Here is a 24,106-nt window from a genome sequence, read left to right on the forward strand (position 1 = left end):
GGAAAGGGAGGGAGGGTGAGTTAGGCGACTAAAAGGGAAAAGGCACAAAGGACTTTTCTGACAGACGCCTAGGATCCTTGGTGTTTGTCTCATGTCCTGGCTTGCCCTGGACTTTATCTGTTAGCTAGAGCTCCGCCAGGGTGCTGGTTGTCCTCTAACCTGCACTGAACTACACTGTGGGGTCCTCACTGAATTGAATCCTCAAGCAGCAAGGCTCCTACCCCACAGGGAGCAGGGCCTGCCCAGCCTTCTCTGCTGGTCTCCTGGTATCCACAGTGAAGGAAGAATTGCTTCCTCCTCTCTCATCCCCTACCCCACAGGCCTAGGAATGGCGGGGCCTATGACTGTCAGCCATAACTGGCCACCCCAAGTGCAAAATTTCTTTGAAATGTTCTTTAAAAAACACACAAAGGCATTCCATGCATTCAACCTAATTTTGTAACTACTTTGAGTCCCATTCATCAAGCAAAACTATTCCTCTAAAGAGCTCTGTCTGTGTTTGCCCTGGGGTTTAACCCAAATTTAAGAAAAACTATGATGTATTGCACCCCTTCTGTTGGAACTTGTATCTACACATAATTATCTCATTTAACCCCCACAACCTCCTTTGGAGATGGATGATATTTTTCCATTTTACTGATGAAGGAACTGAGGCTTCACAAGGTTAAGCATCTCACTCAAAACTACACATGGGGTGTGTGGCAGGGCCAGCTAGCTTGATGCCCAGGTGTGTCTGACACTGATCATGCTCTTCCTTGGTTTACAATTCTTTGTATACCCATGGCCAGAGCTGGTAGGGCCTCAGAGTCTCACCTACTAACTTCTCAGACAGGAAAACAGGCCCTGAGTTGGAAAGGGAGAAAGATGCAAAATTAGAGCTCAAAGCAAAAATCAACAGCGGTGCCCATTGGAAGCCCAGGTGCTTCCTCTCCTCAACCAGGCTCTTCTTAGAAACATCTGCAGGAAACTATACTCATTGGTCTACACAGGATGACACCTTCAGGATTCAGGAACTAGGGTCTAAGCTCTGGCCTTTGAGCAGGTCACTATCCTCATGTCTCTATGTTAGTGTATGTAACATGGGTCAATTTTGGGGAGACTTGAAGAAGACAAAGGTTGGCAAGGGAAGTAACGTTGTCAACCTACAGATTGCCCACAGGTAATATATCAAGGCTCTTTGTGGGCTCTGGAGCCAGATTGCCTAGGTTTAGATTCAGGTTTGTACTTTAAATAAATTGGGTTAATTTCTGTGCCTCAGTTTCTTCATAGGTGAAATGGGAGTAATAATAGAACCTACTTTATGAGGTTATTTTAAGGGCTCAAGCGTTTAGAAGTGTCTGGCACATAGTGATTGATCAATAAAGTTAGCTTTTTAGTACAGATTTAGATCTCAAGGGGTAGCTCTTCCAGCAGGCCCCGCCCCGGTCCTTAGTCGGTCCCGCCTTCTCCTCGCAGGTCCCGCCGCAGCCGGCCCGGGTTCCTCCTGCCACCAGGGGGCGGGAACGCTAGCGCCTGCCTTCTAGCAGAGACAGGGACTCTCTAGGTAGCGGCGGCGGCTCCTCGGTGGCCAGTGGCGGAGGCGCTCTAGCCGGCGAGTGTGCGGGGCGGGCTCTCAGTGGTGCGGCCGGCAAGCAGCGATGGCGGCCGTACGGGGCCTGCGGGTGTCGGTGAAGGCGGAGGCCCCGGCGGGCCCGGCCCTGGGGCTCCTGTCACCTGAGGCAGAGTCTGGTTCCGACCGTGGCGAACCGGAGCCTATGGAGGTGGAGGAGGGCGAGCTGGAGATCGTGCCGGTGCGGCGCTCGCTGAAGGAACTGATCCCGGTACGGGCGGGGGGCGGGGAGCGAGGAGGTCGCGGAGCCAGAGCCCTGCGCCGGAGGGGGCCGGAAGGGGAGGTGGCCGGAGCCCTGGCCGGGGGAAGTCAGAGGAGCTGGAGCGAGGGGCGCGAGGACTCCAAACTTGAGGAGAGACCCGGGGCTAGAGAAAGGACGCCGGGGCGCCGGAAATGGGTCTTGAGGGGGCTGGAGGTGATAGGAAGAGGTGGCTGGAGATAGTTGAGGACACCCTCTCCCCTGTCCGTCAGAGCTCCCCGGTGCAAGGAGTGAGAAGGGGCTGAGATTGAGATAAAGAGGAGCCCAGCGCGGGAACAGAACCTGGAGCGGCCCCGAAGGAATTGTTGGGCGGCGCTGGCATCCAGGTCTCCTTGTGGGTCCTGCCCCAGAGGAGTTGTATCTGTTAAACATGGCACTCGCCTTTTTTCTTGGGAGGGCTGGACTTGTCAGCAACAGAAACAGACCCGAGGGTCGTCTACAGCTCTACTGCTGCGTGGCACCTGCCCTGTGGCCCCAGCATCTGACCTGTAATGAAGTATAACAGGACCAGTAGTGGTCTTTGGTCCCTTTTTAAAAACCATAATGGGGACGGTGAGAAGTGTTTTGCTTGTGATTTGACAGGTATGTCTCATTCTTAGAGTTGGCCTCAGGTCTGCATGACTGCTCTCAGGTACTAAATTTCTCACCTAACGTGAGCTGCTTTTTACCTGTCTTGCTTAAAACAAAGTTACAGAAAGAGGTTAAAGGTAGGATCCCTAGAGATAGCAAATAATAATGATTATTGTTAATAACAATTAACATAAAGACATTTTACCATTAAAATCATTACATATATCCTTAAATATGCCAAGTGCCCTGGACTGAGCCTGTGGTCCCAGGGACTCTGAGAAGCTGAGGCAGGAGGATCTCTTCATTCTAGGAGTTGGAGACCAGTATAGGCAGCATAGGGAGATACTATCCTTAACAAAACAAAAACAAAACAAAAAAATAAATACCACCATAGCTGTGAAGTAGATATTATCTCTTTATTCAGTTCAACGTGTATTTATTGCATGCCCCACTGTGTGCCAGGCACAGTCCTAGGTGCTTGATCAAGATCAAACTCCCTCCTGGAGTTTATGTTTCATTTGGGGACAGGACTAACTAATTTTGTTAGTTACTTAGTAGTAAGTGCTCTGAAGAAAGTAATGTAACAGATAAAGAGTACAGGGGTGAGGAATATGTGCAGAGCTGGAAACAATGATAGGATGGTCAGTGAAGTTCTCTGAGATGGTGACATTTAAGCTGAAGCCTAAAAGCCAAAAAAGGGCTAACCATGTGCACATTGGAAGAGAATGTTCCCAGCAGGGGCAATGGTAAGTACACAGGCTCTGAAATGGGAACAAGATTATTGTGTTGGAGAAACAAAGTTCTGTAGCACAAATGGAAGAGAAGCAAAAGAGATAAAGAAGGTGGGGAGGTACCATGGAGGAAACCGGACCCAGAGAGGTCATAGAAATTACATTGTTCTGTAATTAATGAATGTCCGAGCTGAGACTTAAGTGCTTGATCGATTTCCAAATCCCATCCTGTTTTCATCATGGTGTTGTATTTTTGCCAGGAGTTCTGAGTGAGCTCGGACTTTCTGCCTTTTGGTGGAAGCTTGTGCTCCACCTGGTAGCCTGGCATGGTGAGTTCCTCCAGTCCTTGGGTTGGAGCAGCAGTTCTCAACCTGTGGGTTGTGACCCACAGGAACTGTATTAAAGGGCCATGGCATTAGGAAGGTTGAGGACCACTGGAGACATAAATGATGGCCTTATCTTTGAAATTTTTTCACAAAAGCCTTTAGATTTTCTTTTTTTTTTTTTCGTAGAGACAGAGTCTCACTTTATGGCCCTTGGTAGAGTGCCGTGGCCTCACACAGCTCACAGCAACCTCCAACTCCTGGGCTTAAGTGATTCTCTTGCCTCAGCCTCCCAAGTAGCTGGGACTACAGGCGCCCGCCACAACACCCGGCTATTTTTTGGTTGCAGTTTGGCCGGGGTCGGGTTTGAACCCTCCACCCTCGGTATATGGGGCCGGCGCCTTACCGACTGAGCCATAGGCGCCGCCCCTTTTAGATTTTCTTTACATGGATACCTTCAGTCAATGAAATTACTTATGGTTTTGGACAGGTTCTAATCTAGAAAAGACTTCTTGTCAAGTGGTTGATTGATACTATGGAGTCACTGGGATAGGCTGCTGCTTTTTTTTTTTTTTTTTTGAGACAGAGTCCCACTTTGTTACCCCCAGTAGAGTGCATTGGTGTCATAGCTTACAGCAACCTTAAACTCCTGGGCTCAAGTGATTCTCTTGCCTCAGCCTCCTGAGTAGGTGAGACTACAGGCGCCAGCCACAACATATGGCTATTTTTAGAGATGGGGTCTTGCTCTAGCTCAGGCTGGTCTTGAACTTGTGAGCTCAGGCGATCTACTACCTTGGCCTCCTAAAGCACCTGGCCTAGATGGGCTGCTTCTTTTTTTTTTTTTTTTTGAGACAGAGTCTCACTTTGTCTCTCTAGTAGAGTATTATGGCATCATAGTTCACAGCAACCTCAGACTCCTGAGCTCAAGTGATTCTCTTGCCTCAGCCTCCTAGGTAGCTGGGACCTCAGGTGCCCACCACAACACTGGCTACTTTTTTTTTTTGGGACAGAGTCTCACTGTGTTGCCCTCGGTAGAGTGTCATGGCATCACAGCTCACAGCAACCTCAAACTCTTGGGCTTAAGTGATTCTCTTGCTTCAGCCTCCTGAGTAGCTGGGACTACAGGCGCCCACCACAACACCTGGCTATTTTTTTCTTTTTCTTTTTTTTTTTTTTTGGTTGCAGTTGTCATTGTTTAGCAGATCTGGGCTGGGCTTGAACCTGCCAGCCTCGGTGTATGTGGCTGGCGCCCTACTCACTGAAATATAGGCACCGAGCCAACGCCGGCTGTTTTTAGAGGTAGGGTCTCATTCTGGCTCAGGCTGGTTTCAAACCTGTGAGCTCAGGCAATCCACCCACTTCAGCCTCCTAGAGTGCTAGGATTATAGGCATGAGCCTCTACGCCTGGCCTTGGGCTTCTTCTTAATAAGGGGTTGTCAGAGGTTGGGGAGGGTTGCTGAAAAGAACGACTATTCGAGAAGAACCAGTTCTCAGACTGTCTTTTCTCCTAGATTTTTCCTCACTTGCTGTCAGAATTTCTCACCCTTCCTCTTTGTTTTAGGACACAAGCAGAAGATATGAAAACAAGGCTGGCAGCTTCATCACTGGGATTGATGTCACCTCCAAAGTAAGACAGTTATTTTTTATTTTTTTGGGACAGAGTCTCAAGCTGTCGCCCTGGGTAAAGTACTGTGGCGTCATGGCTCATAGCAACCTCCAACTCTTGGGCTCAAGCTATCCTCTTGCCTCAGTTTTTATATTTTTAGTAGAGACGGGGGTCTTGCTTTTGCTCAGGCTGGTCTCAAGCTCCTGAGCTCAGGCTGTCCACCCACCTCGACCTCCTAGAGTGCTAGGATTACAAGCATGAGCCACCATGCCCAGCCAAGACAGTTATTTACTCAGTTTGATAAACAGGGAACTTAATGAACTTGGTCCCTACAAAATTATTATACCTACATGCTTGTGCCTAACCATTTCCAAGAAAAAGTTCTGTACTGGGAATGCTTGCTCTTTTTTTTTTTTTTTTGAAACAGTGTCTCACTCTGTCACCTTGGGTCCCTGGCTAGAGTGCTGTGGTATCTTGTGACTTACAACAACCTCAAACTCTTGGGCTCAAGCAATCCTCCTGCATCAACCTTCCAAGTAGCTGGGTCTATACGTAACCTACCATGATGCCTGGCTAGTTTTTAATTTAATTAATTTTAATTTTTCTTCTTCTTCTTCTTTTTTTTTTTTTGAGACAGAGTCTCACTTTGTCTTCCATGGTAGAGTGCCATGGTGTCATAGCTCACAGCAGCCTCAATTCTTGGGCTCAAGCAATTCTCTTGCCTCAGCCTCCCAAGTAGTTGGGACTACAGGCGCCCGCTGCAACGCCTAGCTATTTTTAGAGATGAGGTCTCTCTCTTGCTCAGGCTCATCTAGAACCTGTGAGCTCAGGCATTCCACCCACCTCAGCCTCCCAGAGTGCTGGGATTATAGACGTTAGCCACTGTGCCTGGTCTTTTAATTTTTAGTAGAAACAGGGTCTCGCTTGTGCTCAAACTGGTCTCAAACTCCTGAGCTCAAACAGTTCACCTACCTTGGCCTCCCAGAGTGCTAGGATTACTGTGTGAGCCACCTCACCTAGCCTGGGAATGCTTTCTTTCTTTTTTTTTTAATTTTAATTTTCTTTTTTTTTTTTTTGCAGTTTTGGCTGGGGCCGGGTTTGAACCCACCATCCTTGGTATATGGGACCAGTGTCCTATTCCCTGAGTCACAGGTGCCGCCCGTAAGATGAAAATTTTTTTTTTGTTGTTTTTTTCTTTTTAGAGATAGAGTCTTACTTATCGCCCCTGGTAGAGTGCCATGGTGTCGTAGCTCACAGCAACCTCTAACTCATGGGCTTAAGCAATTTTCTTGCTTCAGCCTCCTGAGTAGCTGGAACTACAGGTGCCCGCCACAGTGCCCAGCTATTTTTTTGTAGCAGTTTGGCCAGGGCCAGGTTCGAACCTGCCACCCTTGGTGTATGGAGCCAGCACTCTACCCACTGAGCCATAAGCACCACCCAGGAATGCTTTCTTAAATGCTATGTTCATTTTTAAAAAAAAAGTCTCCTTTTTTTTTTTGTTTTATTTGTGAGACAGTGTCTCACTTTGTTGCCTTGGGTAGAGTGTTGTGGCATCATCATAGCTCATAGTAATCTCAAAATCTTGGGCTCAAGTAATTCTCTTCAGCCTCCCAAATAGTTGAGACTATAGGTGTCCCACATGATGCCTGGGTAGTTATTTTGGGGTTTTTTTCTATTTGTTTTAGTAGAGATGGGGTCTTGCTCTTGCTCAGGCTGGTCTTGAATTCCTGAACTCAAGCAATCCACCTGGCTTAGCCTCCTTGGAGTGCTAGGATCACATGGGTGAGCCACTGCCCCCAGCCCTGCTTCTACTTCAAATGAAACAAAACATGAAATGTGCCTCACACGTAGTAGTCCTTTAGTAAATGTTTTTATTCCTTACTGGTTGCAGACTTAGAAAAATAGGGTTTCCTGGTCAGATATGATGGCTCACTCCAACACTTCAAGAGACTGAGATCAAAGGATTGCTTGAGCCCAAGAAATTAAGATCACCCTGGGCAACATAACTGGACTGTCTCTACATAAAAAGGGGGAGGGGGGGATTTCCTGATTGCTTGGCTGTCTAAACTTTGAAGGCTGAGTCAACTGAATTATTTTCAGTACTTAAGCGTATTGGCTTTTATCTAGTGATTGCTAATGCCAGATTATGCCCTTCATTGTAACACTTCATGGATTTAAATCTATCGGTTTCCTATCAATATAAACAGTTTGTTGCTTTAATCAGTGATGTGTGCAGTTTAAACATTCTTTCTGATTTTAACGTGTGCAATTAAGTTTGGAACAGAACTCTGAGTTACAGTTCTGAATAATAGGATATATTGCTATATTGGATGCACAAAAGCAAAAATAAAAGTAAATATGTCATGCTTATCTTTTTATAGTTTGTGACGACTCACTGTGTCTCAGATAACTTAAAGCCAAAAGGAAGAAAACTGACCATCTTTTAGACAAGAAAGTAGAATAAAGTGAAAATATTTTCTTATTGTAATTGAAAAAGAAATAGACTGTCCTTTATTTCCATACAGTTTACCATTATATAAAACAGGTATATAAGGAAAAGGTGGTAGTCCCAGAATTGGCATTTAAATTGTTACTAAAGTAGATTATTGTTTGTACTTGGAAAACTTCATTGAAGAAAATTAGCATAACTATTGGGAAATAACACAAGTGTTGCTGCTTTACTAATCCCCCCAAGCTTTCTATATAGTCAGACCTTCAGTTAATGTGGAGCCATCAGAAACCCACCGTCTGACCTGGATCTATTTTAGCTCTTGAAAGAAACTTACAAAGCTGATTATTTTTTTCAGTGATATATCAGTGCTACTTGTCACTTAAAGAGGAAAACTGGCAATTCTATGGACACAAGGTTAGAATAGAAAAGAGTTTCTTTGCTTCATTGTTATTTTTAAACAAGAATTAGCTTTAGGGAGTGGACTGTTCAGGCAGATACAATGTGGAAGAGCGCAATGGGTGTGATTAGCATGCCCACAGATGATGTGAAGTGGTGGTTGTGGAGGAGCTCCTGGAAATAGCACTGGAATCAGAAGATCTGCTCCCTTATTAGCTGAAGTACTTCTGGCAAACCTCTTTACTTTTTTGTGCCTCAGTTTCTGCACATAGAAAATTGGGATTTTGAGATTGTTTAATTGTAATTTGTTGGCATATTGCTAATAAATAGAATGTCCACGAACTTTATAAATTGTAAAGCACTATTCAATCAACAGATACTCACTGAGTACCTACAACGTCCCAGGCATGGTAGTAGGCTATGTTAGGACGGAGGTGATTTCCAATTGTAGGAGTATTAATATAAGCCTTCTAAATCACTGAATGTGACTGTCTGGTTCTCTGCAAAATTTATTCAAGATTCAATGGTTGTTTATTTCTTTTGATTTATTTTAGGGTTGTCACTGATGCAACATGTTTTGTTTGTGATTTAACTTTCCTCCTCCATGTTTTACTTCTTTGACTTTTTCTGTACTTTCTAGGAAGCAATTGAAAAGAAAGAACAGCGAGCCAAGCGCTTCCATTTTCGATCAGAAGTAAATCTTGCCCAGAGAAATGTAGCCCTGGACCGAGACATGATGAAGAAAGGTACAGGGTGTAAAAAGCATAAATTCCTGTCAAAAAAAAAAAAAAAGAAAGGTACAGGGTGTTTTGGGGGAAAATTTTCCACATTTCCCCAGACAGCGACTTTTCCCTGCCATCCTCATACTTCTGGCCTTGCCTTGAATGTCCAGTCCTCATCCAAATACTCCCAAGGGTACCTGTGAAATTGCCATTTCTAAGATCACCTCTTAAAATTGAGTTGTTTTTGGAAAGAAAAGATTGTCTTATCTGAGGAGGCCAGAGGAAGTCACCAGTAAGTGGCACAGTTGAGATTAGAACCTATGTTTCTGGCTGGGTGCGGTGGCTCACACCTGTGATCTTAGCATTCTGGGAGGCCGAGGCAGGAGGGTTGCTTGAGCTCAGGAGTTTGAGACCAGGCTGAGCAAGAGTGAGACCCTGTCTCTACTAAAAATAGAAAAGCTAGCTGGGCATTGTGGCACACACCTATAGTCCCAGCTATTCAGGAGGTTGAGGCAAGAGGATTACTTGAACAATCTTCTTGAGAGTTTGAGGTTGCTGTGAGCTATGATGCCAAAGCACTTTACCAAGGGTGACAAAATGAGACTTTGTCTCAAAAAAAAAGAAAATAAAAAAAAAACTAATATTTCTAAGGACCCTTACTCATTTTCTGCTTTTATAATAGAGTATTAAATTTTCTTTGCCTTTAAATGTTGTGGAAGTATTAAAGTGAGACCTTCTCTTAGGGGAGTGGTAGTGATTTTGGGATTGGTGGAGGAAAGTCATTAATACTTCTATTGGCAAGACATGGTGGCTCACACCTTAATCCCAACACTTCGGGAGGCTGGGGTGGAAAGATCACTTGAGCCTAGGAGTTTGTGATCAGCCTGAGCAACGTAGGGAGAACCCATTTCCACAGAAAATAAAAATCAGTCCAGTGTGGTGCTGCTTGCTTATAGTTTCCATTACTCAGGTGGCTTAGGCAGACGATCAGTAGAACCCAGGAGTTTGACATTGTAGTGAGCTATGATGATGCCACTGTACTCTAGCCCTACGGCAGCACCCTGTCTTAAAAAAGAAATAAATAAATGGATAAATAGATAAATAAATAAGCTCGGTGAACATTTTGAATGAAAGAATAGCTGCTATTTTGGGGAGAACTTGTTTTCTTTTTCTTTTTCTCACAGTGCTTGTGTTCAAGTAAGGGAATTTGCTTTTTCACCAGATACTGTGCTAACCACATTTTGTACATTACATAGTTTTTCTTTTTTTCGGAGTTGAGGTCTTGTTCCATCATCTGAGCTGGAATATAATGGTGTGATTATAGTTCACTGCAATTTGGAGCTCCTGACCTCACATGATCCTTTTGCTTTGGCTTCTGAAAGTGCTGGGATTACAGGTGTGAGCCACTGTGCCCTTCCTAGATATATATTCTTTTATTTATTTATTTATTTATTTATTTATTTATTTTTTGCAGTTTTTGGCCGGGGCTGGTCTTGAACCCACCACCTCCAGCATATGGGGCTGGCGCCCTACCCCTTTGAGCCACAGGCACCACCCCCTAGATATATATTCTTATTTATTTCTTAGAAAAACCTAACGAGGCATATGTGTGTGTCTGTATATTTTTGAGACTGAGTCTCACTATGTCGCCCTTAGTAGAGTCCTGTGGCGTCACAGCTCACAGCAACGTCAAACTCTTGGGCATAAGCGATTCTCTTGCCTCAGCCTCCCAAATAGCTGGGACTACCAGTGCCTGTCACAATGCCTGGCTATTTTTTTGTTGCAGTTGTTGTTGTTTAGCTGGCCTGGGCAGGGTTCGAACCTGCCAGCCTTGGTGTATGTGGCTGGCGCAGTAACGACTGCTAAGCCAAGGCATATATTTTAATCCCTATTTTAAAAAGGAGGAAACAGGTTCAAAGAAGTTTAATGAATTGACCAGAGTTACGGAGCTAGTAAAGGTAGAGTTGAGATTTGAACCTAGGTTTATCTGACTCTAAAGTCTTGCATTTAACTGCTTTGCTCTATTGCTCTATGATACGATACTGTAGGTCCAAACCTTGTCCCTGCTCAGTCCTAGTAGGCATAGTAGCTTAGATGCAGAGCCTAACTCTGGAAGCTGCTTTACTTTTTCCTGATGAAAAAGTCTGATGACTTCAAGTCAGAAATAGACCTTGCTTCCCTCATAGGCTGGGGTTCTAGGCATCTGCTTTAGTGGATTTCTGTTTTAGGAAAAGTCTTGTGAAGGCCTGTGACAGCTGTGGAGTTTAGCATTCATGTGACTGCACAGTCTGGGCCCAAGTAGATATTCGAGTCCTGTCACATTTCTACCTTGAAAGCACAATGGCTTCACCACACTTGTTGATTTCTTGTTCCTTGAATATTCTTGAGACAGTTTGCCTCTGATATATTTCATTCCTTTCACTATGCTCATGTGCCTTTCCTTGTCCCAGGTTTTGATTCAGGTGTCACTTCCTCAGTAAAGCAGATCTGTTCAGTTATTTGAACTTTTCTTTTAGAGACAGAGTCTCACTTTATCGCCCTCAGTAGAGTGCTCTGGTGTCACACAGCTCACAGCAACCTCCAACTCCTGGGCTTAAGTGATTTCTCTTGCCTCAACCTCCGGAGTGGCTGGGACTACTGGAGTAGTAGGTGCCCACCACAATGCCTGGCTATTTTTTTGTTGCAGTTTGGCAGGGGCCAGGTTTGAATCCGCCACCTTCAGTATATGGGGCTGGTGCCCTACTCACTGAGCCACAGGCGCTGCCCACATTTGAAATTTTTTTTTTTTTTTGAGAGCCTCTAGCTGTCACCCTGGGTAGAGTGCTATGGCATCACAGCTCACAGCAACCTCTAACTCCTAGGCTCAAGCATTTCTCCTGCCTCTGCTTCCCAAGTAGCTGGGACCACAGGTGCCTGCCACAACACCCGGCTGTTTTTTGGTTGCAGCCGTCATTGTTGTTTGGCGGGCCTGGATTGGATTTGAACCCGCCAGCTCAGGTGTATGTGGCTGGTACCTTAGCCACTTGAGCCACAGGTGCCGAGTCCACATTTGAAATTCTTTATTAATTCTATTGGAGCTCCTTAGGTTTCTAAAACCCTTCTGGAATTTGGTCTCAGTTTCTTTGTGACTATAGGCAAGTTACTGAGCCTTTTTAAGTCTCAGTTTCCTTATCTGTAAAATACCTATTAGACATTAAGATAGGAATATAATACCTATCTTAGAATCATTTTGGGGGTTAAGTTTTATTTATTTATTATTATTTTTTTATTTTTTTGCAGTTTTGGCCAGGGCCAGGTTCGAACCCACCACCCTTGGGCCTGCCCACTGAGCCACAGGTGCTGCCCGGGGGTTAAGTTTTAATTTAAAAAAATGTTTTTTCTTTTTTTGGAAAAGCAATCTCATTGTTCTAAAGATGTTTCTTAAAATGGCAACTCTGGAATGCCAGCTGCTCATTTCAACCTCCTCTTTATCCAGGTGGCAGCATTGCCTAGGATGGTATTTTGTTTCTGAATGTAGATGATTGTTTCTGATGAACCCTGCTGTCCATCCCAGTTCAGTTTAAATTAGAATTAGGAATAGGGCGGTGTTGTATAGGTCCTAAAGATAGTTACTGTTTTTGTATTTCCCCAGGTAATTTTAATGTATAGCCAGAAATGAAAATGATTGGTTTTGTGGCTGTAAGCATGGGTTCTGAAGCCAAATTGTATTCAAATCCTGACCTATTACTTTTTATCTCTTGGCCTTTGATAAGTTGTTTAGTATATAAGAACCTCAGTTTTCGGGCGGCGCCTGTGGCTCAGTCGGTAGGGCGCTGGCCCCATATACCGAGGGTGGCGGGTTCAAACCCGGCCCCGGCCAAACTGCAACCAAAAAATAGCCGGGCGTTGTGGCGGGTGCCTGTAGTCCCAGCTACTCGGGAGGCTGAGGCAAGAGAATCCCTTAAGCCCAGGAGTTGGAGATTGCTGTGAGCTGTGTGAGGGCACGGCACTCTACCGAGGGCCATAAAGTGAGACTCTGTCTCTACAAAAAAAAAAAAAAAGAACCTCAGTTTTCTCTTCAGGAAAGCTAAATAACAGTAATTCTTGCAGGGTTGTTGGGAGGCTCTAACAAACTGACGGTTCTTAGAGTAGTGCCTGGCACATAGTAGGTGCCCAGTAAATGTTAGTTTTTACTATTTGTTAGTTATTATCTGGCATTCTTCATCTTCTAAGCAGTCATGTAGTCAGAAGTCCCCAACCTTTTTGGCACCAGGGGCTGGTTTTATGGAAGAGAATTTTTCCATGGATGGCGGTGGGGCAGGGGGGTGGTTTCCCCAGGATGCATTACATTTATTGCATTACATTTATTGTGTACTCTGTTACATTGTAATAATATATAATGAAATAATTATACAACTCACTATAATGCGGAATCAGTGGGAGCCCTGAGCTTGTTTTCCTATAACTAGACAGTCCCAGCACCAGCATTACCACCTCAGCTCCACCTCAGCTTGTCAGGCATTAGATTATCATAAGGAGCGTGTACCCGAGATCCCTTACACATGCATTTACAGTAGGATTTGTGCTCCTATGAGAATGTAATGCTGCAGCTGATCTGACAGGAGGCAGAACTTGCACAGCGATGTGAGCAATGGGAGAGGCTGTAAATACAGATGAAACTTTAAGTTTGGCTTGCCCACCCTCTTGTTGTGCAGCCTGTGGAGGTGTTGGGGGACTGCAGATTTAAGTAACCCAGCATCTTGGGAGAATGGGGAAATTAGAATAAGCATCATGACTCTTGTGGCCATACCAGGTGTCTGTTTATTATGGTTATTATTGATAACAACAACAGTAATAAAAGATGACCATTTAATTAAGTGTTCACTCTAGCCAGTCACTCTGCTATGTAGTTATCCTTTTTAACACCCTGTGTACGGAAGATATTTATCATTTCCATTTTGCACTGAAAAAACTAAGGTTCTAAGAGGTTGAAAAACTTGCCCAAGATCCCATAGCTAGATAAGTATCAAGGCTGATCTCAATTAATCTCGTGTTAACTGTTCTGTCAGCATTCAGGGACACAGTTTGGAACATGCTGTGCTAGACTATTTTGTATCAAGACAGACTTGCTACTTTTTTTTTTTGAGCTGTCACCCTGGGTAAAGTGCTGTGGTGTCACAGCTTACGGCAACCTCAAACTCTTGGGCTTAAGTGATTCTCTTGCCTCACCCTCCCAAGTGGTTGGGACTACAGGTGCCCACCACAATGCCTGGCTATTTTTTGGTTGTAGTTGTCATTGTTGTTTGGTAGGCCCAGGTTGGATTCAAACCCACCAGCTCCAGTGTATGTGGCTGGTGCCCTAGCTGCTGAGGCGCTGAGGCCAGACTTGCTACTTTTGAATGACTTAGTGTCAAGCAGCTACCATCTCCTTATTTTTATGGCCAGAGCCCTCACTGGGGGAAAGGACATGAGAGGCTACCTAGACCAATCTCTTGACCAGCAAGCAGTATAGGCCTTTTGGCAAAGTTGCTAATGGTTTTTTGGCCTCTGCCTGAATGTTTCTTAGGGATGGCATGAGAACTATTTATGAGGCAGACAACTTTATTTTTGGATACTTCCTTGCGTTGAGCATTGCTTTCTAGTAATTTCTGTCTGTTACTGTTAGAACAGTTACTGTTAGAACACTTAGGGTTTTTTGTTTTTTTACTCACACAATAACCCTTCAGGTAATGGAAGTACAGGCTTACTGCTTATTTCCTAATCTTTCTTTATGTGACATGACTTTCTAGTCTTCCTTCTCTAGACTCCTTCCAGTTTCTACATGTTCTTTATAGGAGAAGTGTAGATTCTGGATGTGGTTCGGTTTGTGGAGAGTATGGCAGGACTCTTACTCATCATTGTCTCTGTCCTAACCTTTTCATAGTGGTGTACTCATCTTCTAGTCAACCAAAGAACCTTCCTGGGTCTTTTCCCCAGGAATTATGCTCATCAAAATGGTCTTTCTCATCTTATACTTGAGACATGTTTTGAAAATTACTTTTTAGGGCGGCGCCTGTGGCTCAGTGAGTAGGGCGCCAGCCCCATATGCCGAGGGTGGCGGGTTCAAACCCAGCCCCGGCCAAACTGCAACCAAAAAATAGCCGGGTGTTGTGGCGGGCGCCTGTAGTCCCAGCTGCTCGGGAGGCTGAGGCAAGAGAATCGCGTAAGCCCAAGAGTTAAGAGGTTGCTGTGAGCCGTGTGACGCCACGGCTCTCTACCCGAGGGCGGTACAGTGAGACTCTGTCTCTACAAAAAAAAAAAAAAAAGAAAATTACTTTTTAATCTATCTCTATTAAATTACATATTATTGATTTCAAATCCTTCATTTTCAGTCTGTTGGGTTAATTTCATCTTAACTACCTTTCAGGTATTAGCTCTGTTCCTTACTTTGTGGCCTGTCCACCTTGGTGTGCATGCCTTCTGCTTGTATATCCAGTTCTTGGTAAATGTTTAATGGTATATTCCCATATCATGCCATGAAACGCAGATATGTTAATTATACGCGTTGTTGGATTATCATCAGGCCCACATTTCATTTGTTGTCATGAGAAACTGGATTTTACATGCCTGAAAGAACATGAGATAATATCACTTACGGTATTCTTTGACTTTCTTGGCCTAGCAATCCTCTTGAAAAAAGAAATGAAGTTAGTAAGGCTTTTCTTTCTTTTTTTTTTTTTAAGACAAACTCTTTTTCTGTTGCTTGGGCTAGAGTATAGTGGTTTCATCATAGCTCACTGCAACTTCAAATGATCCTCTGTCTCACAATCCCCCAAGTAGCTGGGACTAAAGGCATGTAATCACCACATCCAGCTAATTTTTATTTATTTATTTGTTTGTTTATTTTGAGACAGAGTCTGTCACCCTGGGTAGAGTGCCATAGTGTCACAGATCACAGCAACCTCAAACTCTTGGGCTTAAGCTATTCTTTTGCCTCAGCCTCCCAAGTAGCTAGGACTACAGGCGCCTACCACAATGCCTGGCGATTTTTTTTGTTGTTGCAGTTGTCATTGTTGTTTTAGCTGGACTGGGCCGGGTTCGAACTTGCCAGCCTTGGTGTATGTGGCCGGCACCCTGACCACTGAGCTACGGGCGCTGCCCTAATTTTAATTTTTTTGTAGAGATGGGTCTTCCTGTGATGCTTAGGCTGGTTCGAACTCCTGGGCTTAAGTGATCCTCCCCCTTGGCATCCCAAAGTGTTGGGATTACAGGTGTGAGCCACCATTTCCAGTCAGCATGACTTTGTTTTTTTGGACTCATGTCATTTCCTGTGGAGAAGACTTAGTTGTTTTTTTTTTTTTTTTGGCCGGGACTGGGTTTGAACCCACCACCTCTGGCATAAGGGACCTGCGCCCTACTCCTTGAGCCACAGGCGCCGCCCGGTTTTGTTTTTTTTTTTTTTTTTTGAGACAGAGTCTCAAGCTGTCACCCTGGTTAGAGTGCCGTGGCATCACAGCTTACAGCAACCTCCAACTCCTGGGTCCAAGCAAGTCTCCTGCCTCTGCCTCCCAAGTAGCTGGGAATACAGGCACCTGACAAGATACCCAGCTATTTTTTGGTTGCAGCTGTCATTGTTTGGTGGGCCTGGGCTGGATTTGAACCTGCCAGCTCAGGTGTATGTGGCTGGCACCTTAGCTGCTTGAGCCACAGGTGCCAAGCCCGGAAGACTTAGTTTTTAAGGAATGGTAGATTCTATAAGCTTTTTGTAAATTTTAATTTCAGGGACTGACAATAAGCTTTTCTTTTTTTTTTTTTTGGATTTTGGCCGGGGCTAGGTTTGAACCCGCCACCTCTGGCATATGGGACCGGCGCCCTACTCCTTGAGCCACAGGCGCCACCCGACAATAAGCTTTTCAATCTGTGGTTTGGGAATTTCTCTTTTCCTCTTTTATGAAAAGCAGTAAAGGATTAGTCCTTCTCAAGGCTTTAAGGTACTTCTCTCTTTCCCTGCTACTTTCTAGTGATTACTGACTAATTCTGAAATCACAGTTGTGCGTTTTAGTAGTACATTGGGATGTAATTTTAGAATAGAAGATTTAAATCTATTAAAACTTAATTCTTTTTTTTTTTGAGACAGAGCCTCAAGCTGTCGCCCTGGGTAGAGTGCCATATCATGACAGCTCACAGCAACCTCCAACTCCTGGACTCAAGCTAATCTCCTGTCTCTGCCTCCCAAGTAGCTGGGACCACAGGTGCCCGCCACAACACCTGGCTATTTTTTGGTTTCAGCCGTCATTGTTGTTTGGCTGGCCCGGGCTGGATTCGAATCTGCCAGTTCAGGTGTATGTGGCTGGCGCCTTAGCTGCTTGAGCCACAGGCACCGAGCCTAAAACTAATTCTTAGGCTCTTCTCGCCTAACTTGAGGTTTGACTCTGAGTGATAGCTGTTCTACCAATTAGTAGAATAGCAAAATAGGTCAACAGTTCTGCCTTTTTCTTGCATCATCTTCCCAAAGCAGTTGTGCTCTAGTTACAACAAGAAAGCTGTCAGCATTTTTTTATTTTTTTTGGCTGGGGCCGGGTTTGAACCTGCCACCTCTGGTATATGGGGCTGTCGCCCTACTCCTTGAGCCACAGGCACCGCCCAGCTGTCAGCATTTTTGATGAGTCTGTTCACTCTGTACTATAACCTTTTCTTCATTAGATACTTTACAGTTCATGCTCACTAAAGAAAATTTGGAGAGTAAGAAGAAAAGTGTCAACCCAAACCCAGTCAGTGTCAACATTTTGTGTACTTCCTTCTCATCTCCTTTTTGGGTGTAGACTTTTTATTCTTCCCTTTGTAGTCACACTGCTTTTTTTCCTTTTTACCTGATAGTCTTTTGTCAGCATTTTTCATTCTACTGTGTAGCCTGACATAGTTCTTCAGATTTGTGCCCTTCTCATTCTCTGTCATTAATAATTTACTCTTTTATTCATCCCACTTATGTGTTTGTTTTTTAAATGTGGAATGCTTCATGAATTTGGTGTCATCCTTGTGCAGGACCATGCTAACCTTCTCTGTCATTCCAATTTTAGTATATATGCTGCCGAATTGAGTACACCCATGTGTGTCCTTTGATGAGTTGTGTTCACCTAAATTTTGCTGCTTTTTTTTTTTTGAGACAGAGCCTCACTTTGTCACCCTTGGTAGAGTGCTTTGGTGTCGTAGCTCACAGCAACCTCAAACTCTTGGGCTCAAATGATTCTCTTGTCTCAGCTTTCCAAGTAGTTGGGACTACAGGTGCTTGCCACAATGCCCGGCTCTTTTTAGAGACAAGGTCTTGGTCTGGCTCAGGCTGGTCCCAAACCTGTGAGATCAGGCAGTCCACCCACCTCAGTATCCCAGAGTGCTAGGATTACAGGCGTGAGCAACTGCTCCCAGTCTTTGTGTCCTATCTTTTGGACTGATGCCGTCATCCCATCAATCGTCCCACACCCATCTGTGGTGGTCCCAGAGCCACCAGCCAGAATCATCCCTGTCCACCTGCCTTGGATTACAGGCGTGAACCACTGCACCCAGCCTTGCCTTCTCTTTCTTTGGGATCACTTCATACTCTTGAGTTACTTCCAGCTGTTTTTTTTCTCAGCTGTTTTTTGATCATTGTAATTTGAGGCCTTGGGATTGACTACTTTTTTCTCTTGATTTTCTGAAGCCTTGAGTTTTATGCCCCTCTACCTGTCCTTCATTGTCATATTTCCCTGTTAGAAAATCCAAGATGATACCCTCACTACCTGTCTTGTAGTCAACATTCAGTAGATGTTCACTTCTCATTCCCCAGTACATCTGTCTACTGCCACCTCAGCAATTAGCCCTTTCTCGTTAGTTGGATATAAATCTGGGATCCTTCTTTGTTGCCTTATTTTATTTTAAGCAGTGACATTATCAGCAAGGTGAAGTATTAGGTATTCTCTTTTGGCAGTCTTCCTAAATTTGGAGCTTAACAAAATCTTCATCTCCAATGGATCTGACCTTTGTTGGTTTGGATATCTTTTGAGAATGAACCTTTCTTATTTTCTAGCTAATTGGGACTAGTTTCTCTTCTCCGATGATAATGCCTTTGCATCTCTTTTTTTTTTTTTTTTGAGACAAGAGCCTCGAGCTTTCACCGTGGGTAGAGTGCTATGGCATCACAGCTCACAGCAACCTCCAACTCCTGGGCTTAGGTGATTCTCTTGCCTCAGCCTCCCGAGTAGCTGGGGCCACAGGCACCCACCACAAAGCCTGGCTATTTTATTTTGTTGCAGTTTGGCCAGGGCCGGGTTTGAACTCACCACCCTTGGTATAGGGGGCCAGTGCCCTGCCTACTGAGCCACAGGTGCCACCATTAAGCGATTCTCTTGCCTCAGCCTCCCAAGTAGCTGGGACTACAGGCGCCCGCCACAATGCCTGGCTATTTTTTTTTTTTCAGTTTTTGTCCAGGGCTGGGTTTGAATCCACCACCTCCAGTATATGGGGCTGGCGTCCTACTCCTTGAGCTTTAGGCACTGCCCAAAGAAACGGTATCTAAGATACATTGTTCTTTCTTTTTTTTTTTTTTTGTTTTTGGCCAGGGCTGGATTTGAACCCACCACCTATGCCTGGCTATTTTTGATAGTAGTTGTCATTGTTGTTCGGCAGGCCAGGGCTGGATTTGAACCTGCCAGCTCTGGTGTATGTGGCTGGTGCCTTAGCCGCTTGAGCTATAGGTGGGGAGCCTTCCTTTTGTTTTTAAGATACTTTTTTTTCCTTAATGTTGTAGTGTTTTGTTAGAACAACGCTACGATGCTTTTGATACTTTTGTCTTTTTTTTTTTTTTTTTTTTTTGAGACAGATCCTCAAGCTATTGCCTTGGGTAGAGGGCTGTGGCGTCACAGCTCACAGCAGCCTCCAACTCTTGGGCTTCAGCTATTCTCTTGCCTCTGTCTCCCGAGTAGCTGGGATTACAGGTGCCCGCCACAACGCCTGGCTATTTTTTGGTTGTAGTTGTCATTGTTTGGCAGGCCCGGGCTAGATTCAAACCCACCAGCTCTAGTGTTCGTGGTTGGCACCTTAGCCACTTGAGCTACAGGTGCCACCCTTTTGTCCATGTATTCTTTGCTTCTGTTATTCAAGATTAAGTGCTTTTTATCAGGTCACCAAATCTACCTGATCCTCAGGCTGTTTCCTCTCCCATCCCTAGGAGCTCTCCTTGTTCTTTGTTAACTTTCTCTGAAACTAACTCCTTACCTCCCATAGGCTCTTTTTCTTCCAGTGTCGTTGCTTTTAACTGAAACAACTGAGAAGGCCCTCTGGACTTAATAAACCTTTGTTTTCCATCCTGCACTTGGGCCTGTGTTTACTATTGTATCCATGGTCATTATTAAGGATTTGCTGGGTTCATAAGGCTTCATAGTGTTTCTGTCTTTATGAATCTGGGCTTTCAGAAAAATGCTCATCTGATGATTTAGTTTGGCTACTCCTACGTGGGCTCCTATTTAACCCATCTCTTACTCTTCAGAATGAAACAACAAAACAAGTATTTAAACCTTTGGGCTTGGCTGGGTGTGGTGGCTCATGCCTGTAATCCTAGCATTCTGGGAGGCTGAGGTGGGTGGATTGCTAGAGCTCAGGAACCCAAGATTAGCCTGAGACCCTTCTCTACTACAACTAGAAAAACTAGCTGGGTGTGGTGGTATATGCCTATTGTCCCAGCTACTTGGGAGGCTGAGGCAAGAGAATCACTTAAGCCCAAGAGTTGGAGGTTTCTGTGAGCTGTGATGCCACAACACTCTACTGAGGGTGACATAGTAAGACTCTATCTCAAAAAAAAAAAAAAAAAGGAAAAACAGTCGTGCAGTGTGAGCTATTTTGTTTTGTTTTGTTTTGTTTTTTGTAGAGGCAGAGTCTCACTTTATGGCCCTCGGTAGAGTGCGGTGGCCTCACACAGCTCACAGCAACCTCCAACTCTTGGGCTTAAGCGATTCTCTTGCCTTAGCCTCCCGAGTAGCTGGGACTACAGGCACCCGCCACAATGCCCGGCTATTTTTTGGTTGCAGTTTGGCCGGGGCCGGGTTTGAACTCGGGTTTGAACCACCCTCTGTATATGGGGCCGGCACCTTACCGACTGAGCCACAGGCGCCGCCCATGTGTGAGCTATTTTGTGAACGTGCATGTATATGTTTATTTAGGATAGATACTGAGGAGTAGAATTCCTAGGTTTATAGGCCGTGTGCTAGATTGCATTTTTTTTTTTTTTTTTGAGACAGTCTCAAGCTGTTGTCCTGGGTAGAGTGTTGTGGCATCGTAGCTCACAGCAACCGCCAATTCTTGGGCTCAAGTGATCCTCTTGCCTCAGTTTTTCTGTTTTAGTAGAGACGGACGTCTTGCTTTTGCTCAGGCTGGTCTTGAACTTGGGAGCTCAAGCAGTCCACCCACCTCGGCCTCCCAGAGTGCTAGGATTACAGGTGTGAGCTACTGAGCCGGGCCAAGAATGCAATATATATATATATATTTTTTTGAGACAGAGCCTCAAGCTGTTGCCCTGGGTAGAGTGCTGTGGCATCATAGCTCACAGCAATCTCCAACTCCTGGGCTCAAGCGATTCTCCTGCCTCTGCCTTCCAAGCTGGGACTACAGGCGCCTGCCACAACGCCCGGCTATTTTTTGGTTGCAGCTGTCATTGTTGTTTGGCGGGCCCGGGCTGGATTAGAACTCGCCAGCTCAGATGTATGTGGCTGGTGCCTTACATACAGGCGCCGAGCCCAAGAATGAATTTTTAATACACATTCCCAATTTGCCCTACAGAGTGGCTATGCCAGTTCATACTCCTACCAGCAGGGGAAGTACACCTTTCCCCACATACTGCTCACACTTAATACTAAAAGTTATCAAATCTATTCAATGAAAACTGGTATCTTCTAATTTTAATGTGTACTTTCCTGATTAGTAATGAAGTCAACCCATCTCTTCATATGTTTTTTGGTCTTTGTTTTTCCTTTTATGTAAATTGCCTATCATGTCCTTTGCTCATTTTTATTTTGGATTGCCATTTTAAGAATTTATTTGTAGGGCGGCGCCTGTGGCTCAGTCCGTAAGGCACCGGCCCCATATACCGAGGGTGGCGGGTTCAAACCCGGCCCCAGCCAAACTGCAACCAAAAAATAGCCGGGCGTTGTGGCGGGCGCCTGTAGTCCCAGCTACTCGGGAGGCTGAGGCAAGAGAATTGCTTAAGCCCAGGAGTTGGAGGTTGCTGTGAGCTGTGTGAGGCCACGGCACTCTACTGAGGGCCATAAAGTGAGACTCTGTCTCTACAAAAAAAAAAAAGAATTTATTTGTAGTGGCACCTGTGGCTTAGTGAGCAGGGCGCCAGCCCCATACATAGAGGGTGGCGGGTTCAAACCCGGCCTCAGCCAAACTGCAACAAAAAATAGCTGGGTGTTGTGGCAGGCGCTTGTGGAGGCTGAGGCAAGAGAATCGCCTAAGCCCAAGAGCTGGAAGTTGCTGTGAGCTTTGACGCCACGGCACTATCGAGGGCAACAAGTGAAACTCTGTCTCTAAAAAAACAAAAGAATTGTAGTATCTCTTTAATTTCATCCTTTGACATATTCAGAGGCAGCATATTTTTCTCTTTCAGAATTCCCCACTATTGACCATTTCTCTTTGGTGTACATTTAAAAACATTAGAATCAGCTTATCAAGTTCAGTGAATAATCCTGTTGAGTTTGATGTTGCTTTGATTATGATAGGTTAATGTGGGGAGAGATATCATGTATTTTATCTACACCATTTATTTAAAACTTTATGAGCTTAATATGCCTGTTCTGAATTAAATCATCTGTTTAATGCTATTGCTCAGTGATAAAAGTTATAAATTTTTCTTACTGTTATGTCTTACATGTGTCTTTGAAGTCATTGTTTCAGCATATTCCTTTCCAAACATTTGTTATCTGAGCTGTTGTAAAGGAATGCTGATGAGATGTGCAGGTAGGAAAATTTTGTCATCCTTTTTCTGTTTTTTTTTTTTTTTTTTTTTTTTAGCAATCCCCAAAGTGAGACTGGAGACAATCTACATTTGCGGAGTAGATGAGATGAGTACACAGGATATCTTTTCCTATTTTAAAGAATATCCTCCAGCTCACATTGAATGGTTGGATGATACCTCCTGTAAGTACACCCAGGTTTTCTGTTGGCTATGCTCTTAATGATTTTTAGAGTTCTTGCTGTCTGAAATGTTGAATAGTTATGGCCCAGACTCCAGACAACTTATTTATCCCTAACCTTTGCCCTTAGCCTAGGAGAGAAAAGGTTGCCCAATGATGAGAGCCAGCATGCCTCAGCCAGTCTGCCAGCTCATCCCCATGGGTATTCTTACAGGTGGTAACCAAGACTTTAGGAAGTTGGTTACTGACATCTGAATCTAGTGTATATGATTGAGGCCTCTGTAACATTTAAAAGTTTCTAATTAAGGGGTGGCTCCAACTGTCTAGACTTGGGGCTGCATTTTCAGGGCTTTGGACTTTGTCATTGCTACCTGCCATACAGTTACATACATAGAGGGCTGGCTGTGCCTCGGTGTCTCTGACCTACAACGGGACCAAAATACTCTGACACCATACTCAGTCCTCTCACCTTTCCTTGAGCTGTGTTTTCTGGAACATCATCTGCTTGCTGTAACCTGTAGACTATCTAACTTTTGAGTTAATTGTAATTTTCACTTGCTTTCCTTCTCCAAGTCCAGCCTGACTTCTGGTAACCACTTTGTTGCTTCTTGTCTTGACTTCTAGTCTACTTCACTTGCTGCCAGCTGGCTGACCTATTAGGTTGTACAATACCTTAGACAGCAAGCAACCTGGTGTTCTTGACTACTTTTTTAAGAAGATGTTGATTCAGTGTTTTCATTGAAAGGAGAAACATGATTGAGTAAAAGTTTTTTCTGCTTTCTTCTTTTTGCTTAACATACACTATCCAAATCAGTAGTCAGCAAACCTTTTTCTATAAAGGGCTGGGTAGTAAATATTTCAGGCTTTGTAGGCTATGTGGTCTGTGTCACATCTACTCAGTTCTGCTGTGGCAGCATGAAAGCAGCTGTAAATAATACATAAACTAATGAGCCTGCTGGTTTCAGTAGCATTTACAAAAACAGGTGGTAGATATATACTTTATTATACATTAATTATACCTAAGTAAAGCTGATACAAATATAAACAAATAATAGGTGGTGGGCCAGATGTAGCTTGTGGGTTATAGTTTGCTAACCTCTGATTTTAAGTCATTAAACCTATAGCTAGGGGATATTAGAGTTGGAGGGACTCTTAGAGTTATCTAATTCAGCTACCTCATATTGTACATCAGAAACTGAGAAACAGAGAAAGGAAATTACTTGCCCAATGTCACATAGCATGTTAGTAGTAACAGAAGTTAAGAGTATTTAGACCTTGTTTCTCAAACCGAGATATAAAGGGCATAGGAAAAATGATCTTT

The 24,106-nt window shown here is 44.3% G+C and overlaps 1 protein-coding gene and 1 non-coding gene across 7 annotated transcripts in view; one reads left to right on the forward strand and one right to left on the reverse strand.

Moving 5' to 3' along the window:
* Window positions 1–1,454: 1,454 nt before the first annotated feature.
* Window positions 1,455–24,106, forward strand: part of NCBP3 (nuclear cap binding subunit 3) — a 60,608-nt gene continuing 37,956 nt past the window's right edge. For 5 of the 6 annotated variants that reach the window (XR_008375683.1, XR_008375684.1, XR_008375682.1 and 2 more), the window contains exons 1-4: window positions 1,458–1,820; window positions 5,054–5,119; window positions 8,587–8,692; window positions 22,664–22,789. Coding sequence is in view for 3 of the 6 variants with exons in the window: in XM_053570686.1 (XP_053426661.1) it covers window positions 1,638–1,820; window positions 5,054–5,119; window positions 8,587–8,692; window positions 22,664–22,789 (481 nt within the window). In the remaining 3 variants the exon portion in view is untranslated. Of the gene's footprint in view, window positions 1,821–5,053; window positions 5,120–8,586; window positions 8,693–22,663; window positions 22,790–24,106 lie in introns of all 6 variants that reach the window. The other variant, XM_053570690.1, reaches the window with a different exon arrangement.
* LOC128571379 (U6 spliceosomal RNA) lies at window positions 17,625–17,727 on the reverse strand. Its single transcript, XR_008375806.1, has one exon. It is a non-coding gene; the product is annotated as a U6 spliceosomal RNA (small nuclear RNA).

Source organism: Nycticebus coucang, chromosome 18, assembly GCF_027406575.1.
Source record: "Nycticebus coucang isolate mNycCou1 chromosome 18, mNycCou1.pri, whole genome shotgun sequence".
NCBI classification, from domain to species: domain Eukaryota; kingdom Metazoa; phylum Chordata; class Mammalia; order Primates; family Lorisidae; genus Nycticebus; species Nycticebus coucang.